This window comes from Mytilus californianus, unplaced genomic scaffold (assembly GCF_021869535.1).
Source record: "Mytilus californianus isolate M0D057914Y unplaced genomic scaffold, xbMytCali1.0.p SCAF_1, whole genome shotgun sequence".
Classification (NCBI taxonomy): domain Eukaryota; kingdom Metazoa; phylum Mollusca; class Bivalvia; order Mytilida; family Mytilidae; genus Mytilus; species Mytilus californianus.
Window position 1 is genome coordinate 114012458 of NW_026262581.1, and position 14296 is coordinate 114026753.

The 14296-nt window shown below is 32.3% G+C and overlaps 1 protein-coding gene across 1 annotated transcript in view; it reads right to left on the reverse strand.

Annotated features, from left to right (window-relative positions):
• The window catches only part of LOC127738759 (cholecystokinin receptor-like), a 72785-nt gene that overhangs the window by 7203 nt on the left and 51286 nt on the right, over positions 1 to 14296 (reverse strand). The window contains exons 3-4 of the mRNA XM_052250118.1: positions 861 to 982; positions 448 to 571 (exon numbers count right to left, since the gene is read on the reverse strand). Of these exons, the coding sequence (XP_052106078.1) occupies positions 448 to 571; positions 861 to 982 (246 nt within the window). The remainder of the gene's footprint in view (positions 1 to 447; positions 572 to 860; positions 983 to 14296) is intronic.

A 14296-nucleotide genomic window follows, 5' to 3' on the forward strand; every position in this document is an offset into this window, starting at 1 on the left:
TTTGGTCTTTTACTTGCCATGGCGTTGTCAGTATATTTTCGACTTAAGAGTTTGAAAGTCCTTTTTGGAACTTTCGCCTCTCTTTTATAATATAAAATCTGATTTTAATGGGTTCAGAGTCGTTGACGTGTATCCCGCATCTCCATTTATTCATTTCATCGAATATACCACTGAAGTATATAGAAAAAAAGAAACAAGCACTACTGCAAATAACAGTGGTATCCCAAGAAGGATAGTTTATACGTTTTTTATTTGGTTCATTTTTAAGTTTATTTTACAACTCTCTTTGTTCTGACTTTAAAAAATAATAGCATATTAGGATTTTTGGAGTTTTATTTTATTTTTGTTTTTGTTTGTTTTTGTTTATTTTTCATTTTTCTTGAAGTGCATTTGTGAATTAATAGTCACACCTAGGTTTGCTCAACAAAGACTTCAATTTTCAATTACCTGACCAACAATCGTTGGAGCTGCCAATATAAAACTAGATAGCCAAATACACAATACCGTCTTCTTAGCTAACGTTAGAGTACATCTGTATTTTGCTTTCAAAGGGTGGATTATGGCATAATATCTGTAATATAGAAAACATATTTATAGCAAAAAAAAAACCAGTGTTCTCGTTTTCTTTTTCATACAAAGATAGATTGATCTTATGGCGAATTCAACATACTTGGACGATTGATGGATGGGGAACAATTTATGTATATCTTTTCAGAGTATATAATGTATAAAGTAGCAGATAGTTAAGTGACATGGTCTAATTGGCCATTTATTAAGTTTGTGAATTTTTCAAGTTTTTCTTTTAATCAAATCCATTTGAGATTAAATTTTAAATAAAAATGAGGAAAACAAATACACACCTTTCTAAACTTAGACCAGTCAGGTTCATAACAGAACACAATACCGACACATTCTGTAAATAGTTGACAAGTTTGCATAACACTTCACCCAACTTCCATGTATAAGAGAAAAAAGCTATACCCTGAAACAGAATAGTTCACTACAGACAAGCAGAAACATGTTGTTTAATGTGTTGTTTATAGACACCAGGTATTATATAGAATGCTTGTTTTAAACCCTCAGTACTGATTTGGCGACAAACTTGGTAACAAATTTGAACCACAACTAATACAGAAGGAACCCTGTAGTTGTTTCCAAACTATTTTATAAACATAATAAGTTACATTTTATAAATTCTTTATTGTTTTATTTGTATAAAAGTATAAGGAAATCTAATCAATATGTTTATTTTAGAAAACAATGTGTCCGCTCTTCTACTATAGTACTGTGTTAGGTACATCCTTGTGCTTTTGACTTTGACAATATTTATGTTTTTACAAAATCACAAAGACCATCAAAATAAGATACTAAATGTCTATTTGAGTTAGTCCCTGTTTGATAATTGTCGGAAATGAGAATTTCAAAGGTAGTTTATCAAACTTTATGCTTATTTTGTAGTCCCAGTAAGTTTAAACTGATATAAATAAATAGTTTATTGCATAGCAGAACATTGAAGTGTTTTAAAAAAAACTTTAAAAACAATATCTTTAATGCAAAACCCGTGTTGTACTAAGGTTACATTTGGAATTGCAGATCTTCTGATCATTAAAAGAACATTTGAAAGCAATTATTTCATATGATGACTTCGATTTAAAAAACAAAATAGGAAGTGAATTAATTAAAGAGTTTTTATATGAAGTTATCTTATTTCGACATGGTAATTGGTGAATGAGATATTGGAACGTAACACCTTTGAGCAAAATGGTGATATGACGCATGTTAGCTAGAGCGAATTATGTTATAACAGAAAATTGTGTAATCTTTGAATAACAGAAAGATGCTTATCGTAAGGAGTTGTGGTGTTTTATAGCACAATGTATTATGTATAATTGTCATAATCAATTAGTCTGCTTTGTACTAGACAGACATGCCGGGTCATTTCTTTGTCGTAATAGCCCACAGTATGATAGTCCACATAAGGACATGCCATTAATCTCGGCCATATTCTGACTCTTAGTCGGATAGTACTTGCTCTACATTTAAAAGTTGAATGCTTAGCAGGGAAACAGAAAGTATCAACTGTATAGTATAATAATATTTCGACCGGGTTAAATATACACACATTATTTTCGTTTAATGTATGAAATTGGGTATTGAATCTTGACTACGATAGAGTTACCTTACGTTACAGTTTGTTTAAAGTCTTATGATTTTGTTTCAATTGATTATAAATGTTAAGAAAATTATTGAACCATTGTATGTATGTATACTTAGCTTAGTCCTCAGTGCACGTTTGTTACATTTGTTACGAATCAATCGTATAATCGACTAAAACATTTTTTATTCTGTGATTGTTGATCATAAACAATGGTTGCTGATGAACTTTCGGTTTTGTAGTCGATTTTTTTTCCCGATCGGCACCTCGATAAACAACCTACACATAATCATGGAGCACGTGTATAATAAGTGAGATGACAGAGCGATGTTTATTTGTTGTTTTTTTTTATATTGACCATGCGTTCCCATAAAGCTGTTTGTGAATTAGATAGAATAAGAGAAGACAATAATTCTCAAAAGCAGCAAATTTTAAAGATTTTGATAGAATTAATGATTTAAAAAAAAGTTTTATATACGTGTTTTATAGTTAAACGAAGCTATTCAAGTGTATAAAACATATTCATCTTTTTTGTTAAATTTCACGGATCATTTGACTTTTACACCCTATCAGATGAATTCATTTCAGTAATATTCATCCTCAAAGACAGAAATATTAAAAACAGTGATATCATTACGAAGATTCCTGGAACTTGCCTTTTGTAACCTATAAATTCTAAAATAGTTTATTCAAGTACTTGTCGAATATATCTATACCATCAGTTAAGCTCTAAATCGCCAAAAGTCTGAAAAATATTTTGCATAAATTTAACAGAGGCTTCCAATGTTCTATTTTCAACACCAAAACACCCATGTGACATACCTAATTTAATTAAACAAAAGATAACCGGTGACTGGGAAAGGCACATGCACATGTGGCGGAATTAAACTGTTTTAAGATGATCTCAAATTTCCCCCCTCATAATCATGATCAGTGTTAAACAAAATGTAAATTAAAGAACGTATAATTCAAATCAGTACAAGAAAAGAGCCCAAATCTATAACACCGGTAAGATAATATCAAAACACAGTTACAACACCAAAACTCTGATTTCGGTGGCGATACGGAACAGGAAATAATTTTTAAGTCATATTGGTCCCGTCCGGTATTTGACAAGATTAAGTGACATTTAATGTGTGTATATTCCGAAGGCATACTGAATATTATGGAGGGAACCAACCTATATTGGGCGTTGGTAAGAGGAGACTACGATCGGAAGTTTCGTTCTTGTACATTTGTAAGACACCGTACGATGACTTATATTTGCTAACCTTCTACGTCATTTGGTCTGTGGTGGAGAGTTTTCTCATTGGCAATCATACCACATCTTCTTATTTTTCTAATGACGTTAAAGTTGGAAGTCCATTATCTAGAAGATAAAAATGGTTGGACTTCGATTTGAGACTGTAACGTCAGTTCAGACTCAGATTTGAGGAACGTACGTCAATAATCGAAAAGAGATCGGCGTCAAACTCGGTCTTACTATTTTTTGTTTTGTTTATAGGCTTTTTATCAGAGTATGATATGAAAAGCTCTCTGAATATAAAATTATATATCAAAATGACTTATACTGTAATGGATAACTCTACCAAATATAATTTATAATTTGTTTATATTACCCTCAGCTTTGTTCTTCAATGCACAGTCGTAGAATGATTGACATTTGCAAAGTATTCCGCTCAAACTGGTAATAAAACTTTAAGCATGGGACAGTTTGGTTCTATATTGAAACCATTACTTTGACTTTGAGAGGAAAAGCAGCAAAAAAGCCCCGCTCCTCCACTTTCGGAGTTTTCATGTGCGCTTAGCGATTTTGTGTCTTAAATTGATACATTATATCCCTTCTTGACCGTTCAATCAATATGTTATGGTATTTCATCCAGCTACACAAGAAAGGGAGAACTCTTCAACTTATAGATGTGATACTTTCTGTGATATTTTTTTTGTTATCATGTCAAGTTTCGGTCATTCTATGATTTCCTTATTTCTTCTACGTTTTTAAAGTCGGCATCTAAATGGGTGATTCAGATGACATAACGAAATCCAATACAGAAGTTTGCCCAACCATTTTTGAACATTTAACAACATTTTTCTCACGAACTATCAAATACTGTAAAATCTATCCCATCAGCTGTTATTATGGAAGCTATCGTCCAAAATTAGTTTGAGCTCTTTTTTACAGACCAGATTTTCTATTGAATAAATCAGATTGCAACTTCAATTTTTAATATTTGTTAAAAAAATACTTGTTTATGATCCTACTGTCTTATGTATGTCTGTAGGTTGATGAAGTGAAATTGATTGTATATTATGTCTATACTTGATCTAATTATTTAACTTTCCTTCAATAAATATGTTTGTATTCTATACAAACAAAGGCAAATGTACTTTTCTATATCAGATGTCTATGACGAACGTGTAAAGAATAAATGGAAATAAATTATTCAAAAATAAACTTACATCGGTATAAAGATAAGTATAAGGTATAGAAAAAAGTATAACATTTCTCGTTGTAAATGTTTTGGACGAATAAACTTATTTTATTTTTAGCCCACATTTTGATTATTTCTATTTTTTTCTACATATGTAGCTCTCTTCGTGATGAAAAAAGCCCTCTCATTTTGACGAAAGATTATGTTTCAAAGTTTCGGAAGCAACATTTGCGGCCGAATTTCGACTTATTCCGAAATAGGAGAGATAATTTTGTGTCTTAAACAATTTAAACATCTGCATTGAATTGTCAGAATGTTTTCATACTCACTTGTGTTTAAATTTTAACATATTTTAAAGGGAGGAATATGGATTTTACCTTTTCTACAAATGTATTTGCGTAACAGCATCTACACAACAGTAAGAATATGTTATTTAAAAGTCATAAAATACACAAGAAGTAATTTCATATTTTATTTAATGTAAACTATTTATTTATGTTTTAATAATAACAAAATGGATTTTTGAGATGTTTTCAAGTGTACGAAATAAACAAGCAACTGTCGCTGGTTGCTGTGTATCATATGTGTTTTATCGTTTATGGTTTTATACATAACTCAGGGTGTTGGTTTTCACGTTTGTTTTGCATTTGGTCATATCATGGGGCTTTTATAGCTTACTAAAAAGTATAACCAAAATATCGAACTCCAAGGCAAATTCAAAAAAGGGAAGTCCCTGAAAACTGACAAAATCAAACGTTATCAACCAACGGAATGAGTGAAAACAACTGTCATGTTCCTGACTTGGGACAGGCATTTCCGAGGAAAATGGTGGGTTAAATCTGGTTTATAACTAGATAAACATCCCACTTTTATGACAGTTTAGTACATTTCCGTTATATTGACAAAATTGGGTGAGCAACCCAAACAGACATTATCGGTTTTTGGGACAATAATTGGGATCCAGCAGCCAAAACTGTGTAAATATACATCACAGACATACAACACAACTGACTAAAAAAATTAAACAAACATACAAATAAATCTAAACTGTTATACTATATGGGATATAGTTGCTAAATCTTCGTCATTTGGTGTCTGGAAGATAGTCGTCTCATTAGCAGTCATACCACATCTTCTTAATTTTTTAAACATACAACATTTGAATGTAAAAACCAAAATATACCTTCACGATAAAATGCCCCCGGCCCCGCCCCGCCCCTTTCCCCCTAAAAAAACAAAGGAAATCAAACAATGTTTTAAACTTGCTAACTCGCATCCTCCTTTATTCGAATTTCTAGCATTAAGTTTTGTAAAATAGATCTTAATTTCCTTGGTGAGGAGAATTAAGCAAACTGGCATGCAAGACACATATCAAAGTGACAATTTCATTCGTATATTTGAGAGAGAGAGTAATTTAGTCTCAATCCTAAAAAGTTTTTACTTGGAAAAGAGTAGAAGCACAAACAATGTAAACAAACTGCGCATGCAGTATACTGAGTTTTTTTTTTAAAGGTAAAAGAGAGATGTTTTAATCTTTTTTATCATGGTTTGGTTGCCGTCTCATTGACGTATATCCCACAAATCTTTTAATGCATATAATATATCCATTGTATAATCTATCAAATGTCTTTAATAAACACTAGCGTTGGTCGTTAAATCCTTATCAATTTACTATTTTGATTATTGGTCAATTCACTTAAACTGAAACTCGTCGTCAACAACCAACCATCGAGTCGTGTCAATAAATGTGAGATCGTCGGAGTAATTTGTTTGTTCATATTTCAAGCATCCATCCTACCGGCGCTTGTACTGGTTACTTTCTAGTACAACCAAAAAGATAAGTAGTAGATTACTGGGGGGAAATGTAGTAATCAAGATAACTTCCATGCTCCCGATTGCTCGTTAACTAGTATCACATGTATACTTAAAACCTTACTAAATATTATTGTTATACACATATGCACTTTCACGGTTCTACAATCTGTAGATTCTTATATGTTTTGCATTTCACAAGGTCGTGTTTTTCTCTGACTGTTTGCGGCGTTTTTACACTAAATCCATTGAATGCTAAATCGTATTTTCATGATTGTAGCATAAATGTACATTAAGATTTGAATGCTTGCTTCTTACAAAATGTGCTTCTCTCAGAACTTTTGCACCCAATAAAATTACGAAAAGAAGCATTTAATTCTTGAATATATAGTCGATACCTATATTTTTGCATTGCACAAGGTCATGTTTTTCTCTGACTGTTAATGACGTCTTTACACTAAATCCATTGGATGTTGTATGTGTATTGAATGATATTTTAGTCTTAGGCACATTATTTTTCATTAGTTGTTATTTGCTTTGAACTAGCTCTCAGTAACTGCAAGTACTCTCAAATATGTTCTTATGTTGTACTGTTATACCACTGTCCCAGTTTATGGGGATTGGCGCCGGCAAACATGTTTAACCCCGCCACATTCTTTATGTGCCTGTCCCAAGTCAAGAGGCTGTAGATAAGTGGTTGCCGTTTGTTCATGTCTGTCATATTTGGTATTCGTAAATTGTGTTGTTATAGATAAGCCGTTATTTTTCTCAATTGAATTGTTTCACATTCTTCATGTTTCCATGTTTTTATATAAATATTACAAACTTCTTATGATACGCTTTATATAAAGCATATCGCCAAAATTTCTCCAAATAGATTCCTTTTGTAATATTCCTGTTTTTTTACATTAAATGCACTAGATGCGTTGTCATGGTAGTTTACCTTTAGTCGGTCAAGTAAAGAATTGCTGATATAAGTTTTCTAAAAAATTGACTAATGTTCAAAAGCAATGATATATCAGTAGATCATTTAAATACAATAATTAGTTTTTCCTTTTCTGTCAGAAGAGTTATTACCGTAGTTTGAGTTGCCTTTGAATGAATATTCTTTTCTAAATTATTAGATCTTCTATGCGTAATTAACAATAAAACGAAACTATGAGGATTTTTTTATCGAAAATTAACAATTTCTTCACATGAAGCAAATGTATAAATTTAATGTTTAAAACTGTAATTGACTCCCATTAAACTTCTCGCGACATGAAGCATATATGATAAAAGACAAGCAATTTACTTTTAAATTTCATGAACAAGGATACATTAGACTGTATGGGTTGCTTGTTATTTGATTCAATTTATTTCAATAATCTCTAACGAGATATCTTAAGGACGTTCGCTCCTCTTGTTTTTGATTTTTTGTCAGATATTCGGAATCCTATGGTTTTATCCATATAGTTCCATTAAAAATTTTGACCGCTAACCTCTACTTTTCTTTTCATGATTTAATTACATATAGTTTAAAAAGCCATATTTGAAAATCTTATAAAATCCTTGTTATTTTCTTATAGGTTTTGAAAGAAAAAAAATGGCAATGTTAAATCTATGAACAATCTAGAGAGAATCATTTCCCGCCAATTTGTCAATAGTTTAAATCTCGAAAACAGGGACACGGACCCTTCATTTTTTTAGTTCCATTATTTATATACTATCAATTTATAACAGCCTTTAAAAAAGCTTGTTATTTTAAAACAGAGTAGCAAACATCCTTAAGCTATGTGAGGGTGTTAATAAATAAAAAAAAAATTAACTTCGTCATGGTTTAATTAGTTACAAAAATTCCATACTTAATGCGACATGTGAAAGTACTAAAAATCGCTTAGGTACTATTAGTATTTCCCCGTGGAATAGTAAAGCGGGAAAATATTGTATTATCGTTACGTTTATCATAAATATTCATAAGGCATAAAAAAATGACCAATCAAGAAGTCGAATTTTGTATTACGATATACTTTGATGTTTTTCTAGCGCTTCACTTTCTAGCCGTCGTTTAACATAGTAAGCTCCTTTTTATAATTGTTAATTGCAATTAAACTTGATTTTCTTTTTATATACGCATTTGGTAATTAACGGTGTGGTCCGACACTTTTATCCTGAGATAGGCTCGAACATTGGCTTCGGATAGAGGTTTCAATTCATATTAAATATACAAATAATGATTTCATTGGTTTTTCCTGGACGGCCTTGACTATCTATGACGGGTAAAAAGTTCAGAAAATATAAGCGAATACACTATTGACACATTGATATATTATACATTGTATATGTTTGATATTTGTAAAATGCGTTCTGCTGACATTATTTGAGATGCAAATTAAATACGGCGTACGGGCTGTCGGCAAATTTACATTTGTGTTTTAGTTATATTTAGTCATGGAGTATAGGTAATACACTCCAATAACTTCAATGCATTATCTAAATGTGTGTTTTACGTTTAAACCTTTTTTTTATTTAGAAATATTTTCGGTTGAGTCATTACAACTAGCTGTTTTGCATATATGACGATCATGATGATGATGGTGATGATGATAAGAGTGGTATTTGGATTTTTTGTGAAATGAGTTTCTGACCTACACGCTACGCCGGAGTTTTACTGGGCTAGCTCTCAAGGTAACATTTCACAAGAAGACATGTCGCTCTACCCGGAAACACTATTCTGACTCCTGACATACCACTATTTGCTCCTACTCATCAATGCGCTTGTTTGGGAGAAAAGCAGAGTATACCAACTTTCTGGTTTGACACGTAAGGAGATCGAACCCATGACTTTCCGTACTAAATGCAAACACGAGACCAATTATGCATATTGACATTGATGCAAAAGCGACAATCTTACTCAAAATAGAGTCCTCATTCAAACTAATAATTGGTCTGTTTACCCCTTGAGTTGATGGTTCATAATGTATCCCGGCATATGTTTTATAAAGTGGAGATGAATTAAATAAATACTGATCGTTTTGGAAACAATTTTGTCTTACTTTTCTAGACAGTGATAAGCAATGATGGACATTTGATAACTTAATAGTTCAGAAAAAGTGATTAGTTTTGTGATCTTCCCAGAGGGTAAATATAAAGAGTAAATCGTGCTGCAGGTGCGATTTCTTAATTTGTGTACAGAAAGTTAATGAGAAAAAAAATAACAATAATAGGAAAACTAGAGTTCAAGGATACCAACAGTACAATAATTTACAAATACTAGAGCAATCATTCACTGACACTCATCAAACAAATGTCATTATCGTTACTGACTACAGGCAGCTTTAGGAGAAAGAAGTGGGTTAACCGACTTTAAAGTACAAAGTTAATAGTCCTCCTACCAAATATAATTCCGAAAACTGATAAAATTAAAGTGGACGCAACCGCTGGCATTATGTAGACATTGTGTGCAGTAATCTTTATTCAAGAAACTCCTCCGCTCTCAATAGGGTACGGAACTGTTTACTGGTGTCATTGTTTTGGGGAAAAGTAAAATTATTTCATTGAAATGCTTTAATTCTTTATGTAAAAATATATGAAAAAAATTGACATTTAACAACTATGAAAATACATTCTGTAATAGTTATACACTGAGGGATAGATGTGTCGTATCCCGAAGTGTATAACTAACTTACACCCGATGCTAAACCCTATATTTAAAATTGAGAATGGAAATGGGGAATGTGTCAAAGAGACAACAACCCGACCATAGAGCCTATATTTGTTTACATTGAATATTAAATGAAAAAGAACGGATAGTATTTTTATTGACAATATCAAATCATGATTAATAAGATTTTTTTTTTTAATGAAAACCCACTAGTAACCTTACTTGGACGATCTTCATTCAAACTTTGACAAGTGAGTACATTTTACAAGTGTCAATGTTGCCGTTTTGCATATTCTATTAAAAAAATACACCATGCTCCTCGTATGCAATTGTCAATATAGACGGATATAAGACGGACGACATTTTGAGTCAGGCGTTGGATTTGGCAGAAGAGACTGAAGATAACGCAATATTTATAACCCAAAGTACTTACATGTATCAGTTTAATGAAGATAATCATAAATGTATTTTACATGTTACAGTTACAAGCCCCCCCCCCCCCCCCCCCGTCTTCTCAACATTAAACAAACATTCATATTCGAACATACTGAGGGATAGGTGTTTCTGGATTAGAAACCCGACGACCGGACACGCTTAACTTACAAAAATACAGATTGCATATGTAGGAACCCCCCCCTTTTTGGGGGCAATCCAATGGGGTATGGGGTTCCGGGGGTTGGAACCCCCTTTTTACGATCAATGCTATTGAATGGGGACATATGACTGGAACCCCCTTTTTATCCTGGGTTGGCACCCCCTTTTAAAAATGGCTGTATCCCCCTCTCGGTGCCATCATTAGTCTTCAACAATCCAAACATTAATACTTATTTTATGATTAAGACTTAGTCCAAATGAAAACTATATGTTTTGAATGTATAATTCAAATAAAAGTTCTTTACATTTATGTTCTTTAAGACATTGCCATATGGGATTAAAATTGTAGCTTCAAGTAAAGGAGTATTTAAATGATTTTTTTTTTATTCAAAATAGATGCTAAATATTTTTTTCGCTATTGGAATTTCCTGAAATATTTTTTTTTAATATGTCTTGAAACAACTTGTAGTGAACACTATTAGTTATCTCTTATGTTCATGCTATTAAAAAAAAAATTACTATTGTTATGAATAACAATGGACAGTGTTTTCGGTACGTAGAAGCAGGGGTTTCCAGAAACCCCGCTCGTCACACCCTGTGGTCAAAATCCATTGTTATTCGTAACAATAGATCTATTCAATTTACACTTGTTTCAGAAATAGAAACTATGAATTATAACAATAGAACTGGGGTGTAAGAGAATAGTTATGTCACTATTCAATGGCAAGAATTTTTTTCCGAAAAAATAGCTCAGGACAGAAAGGTTTTAAATTTGAAAATCAGACTAAAGATATTTTTAATGAAGAAGCTAAACATTTGGTAAAGCAAAATAACCATCGTACGTCGACTACTACAATTCTTTATTAACCAAATGTTTTACAACATATAGGTACATGTATAATCAATATATACTAAATATAGATTACAAAATTATACGATCATGACAAAACAGACAGAAGTTTTAAATACACAAAAAATAAATTCATATGAATATAATTCCAAAAAGGACCATTACCGTACTATGGAACGCCACAGCTGTCTTATGTGGAACTCTGATATTACGTTATGTTGTTCTATTATTACTTGATGATAGTTTGTCTTTTATTACATAATATGATTTTGACATTACGTAATGATGTTTTGATATAACTCAATATGGAAAAGTCATTACTTAATGATATTCCGATATTACATGATATGGTTTCGTATTGACTTGATATAGTTTTGTCATTACTTAATATGGTTTTGTCATTACTCGATGTGGTTTCACCATGGTTCACCTTATGTAAGCGTACTTTCATTCCGCCGTGTATTTATTCCGGGTAACTGTTTTTCACTAGAGAATATTAGATGTAAGTAATAGTTATCCCATGAGGACGCGGTGTGTCAGTGCATAGATATATCAGCCAATAATTAATGTGCGTTACCTGTCTTAAGTAAAAATATGCCAGGAGGCGGAAGCAATAAGAAGCGTCTGATTGTAAAAGTTGTTTGGATTGTAATTTATTTGGAGAAAATCGGTCAACAAATGAGAAGGTTATGCTGTTGTCGAAATAATAAAATAGAGAAATCATGGAAAATGGACTTAACAGGTATATAAAATTAAATTGTCATAGCACTTGCATCGGTTGCACTCGGGAAATAAGACCTGTATGATTGACAAGAGGAGACATATCGTTTACTGATGGTATGCGTGGTTAAGAGGTCGAACCGAGTCGAATTTTTCTATGGCGATTTAAAGAAAAAAGTTTTTATCGAGATACTAAATAGTGAAATCCTATTTTATGCCAGAAGGAAGAAATTATTATTTTTTTTAGAAAAGAAAAAAGATTTTTACAAATGTTGAAACTTTCTGTCGTAACACGAAGTTTTATAAAATAAAGAGAAACAAGAGGCTCTCAAGAGCCTGTGTCGCTCACCTGTATTTACTGATGCTTAGGAAATTATGTAAAATAAGGTTAAAATCATAATTGATAGTATTAGATATTAGATATTATAATGATATTTAAGATAATATCAAAAAACTGTAAAATTTCTGTAAAATTACTAACTCAGGGGCAGCAACCCAACAACGGGTTGTCGGATTCGTCTGAAAATTTCAGGGCAGATAAATCAAAATCTGATGAACATGTTTGCCGAACTGTCAGATTAGCTCTAAATGCTTTAGTTTCAGAGATATAAACCAAAAACTGCATTTTACCCCTATGTTCTATTTTTAACCAAGCCGGCCATGATGGTTGGAAGGCGGGGACATCGGACAAATTTTTTAAACTAGATACCCTAATAATGATTATGGCCAAGTATGGTTAAATTTGTCTCAGTAGTTTCAGAGAAGAAGATTTTTGTAAAAGATTACAAAAATTTACGAAAAATTGTTAAAAATTGACCATAAAGGGCAATAACTCCTAAAGGGGTCGACTGACAATTTTGGTCATTACAACTTATTTGTAGATCTTACTTTGCTGAACATTATTGCTGTTTACAGTTTATCTCTATCTATAATAATATTCAAGATAATAACCAAAAACTGCAAAATTTCCTTAAAATTACCAATTCAGGGGCAGCAACCCAACAACAGGTTGTCAGATTTGTCTGAAAATAAACAGGCAGATAGATCTTGACCTGATCAACAATTTTACCCCCATATCAGATTTGCTGTAAATGCTTTGGTTTTAGAGTTATAAGCCAAAATCTACATTTTTACCCTATGTTCTATTTTTAGACATGGTGACCATCTTGGTTGGTTTGCGGGATGGCCGGACACATTTTTTTAAACTAGATACCCTAATAATGATTGTGGCCAAGTTTGGTCAAATTTGGCCCAGTAGTTTCAGAGGAGAAGATTTTTGTAAAAGTTTACGGACGACGGACGCCGGACGCCGGACGACGGACGCCAAGTGATGAGAAAAGCTCACTTGGCCCTTTGGGCCAGGTGAGCTAAAAAAGGAATACATTATAAACTTATTAAACGCCGTTTGGTGAGGAAAACGTATGTAGTGGACACACTGAATACATTAAATAATTGGGAAATAGCAAAATCATGTCTCTGAATTTGTTTCTTCTATATACCTTTCCGCTTACCATTTTTGTGCTTTTTTTGCTATTAAAAAGATGGTGGTATAATCTGATTGTCGATTTCATTTTTGAAGTAAACAATTTATAGATTAAGCGTTATAATGGCTAAGATAAAATGAAAATATAGGAGATTTGTCCTGTGTCATTCATGGTTTTTCCCCTTCCTTCTTACAATTGTGTTAGAGGTGTGATTCGTACTATAAATACAGCTATATATCCCTTCCGGCGTGGGACGTTTGTGCTTTTTTAAATGGACATTTGCGCTTCAATTCATAGAACATTTGCGCTTTTGATAAAAGGACATTTGCGCTTTTTATATAGGACATTTGCGCTTTTTATATAGGACATTTGCGCTTTTACAAAATTTACTTCTCATGACTTCCCTCCTATTTTATCCGAGCTTTGGACCTGACAGAGTTAAAAAAAAAAGTCGTTTTTTTATTATGGTTAAAGTCATTACGTAGCACATTCGTGTGTTTAAAAGTCTCCCGATTCACAATTTATTAGATATCGATCGACGGCAATTGCCAATGAAGGATAATTAACACCAAGCGTGACATGTATATAATAAGAGGGTGATAAAAT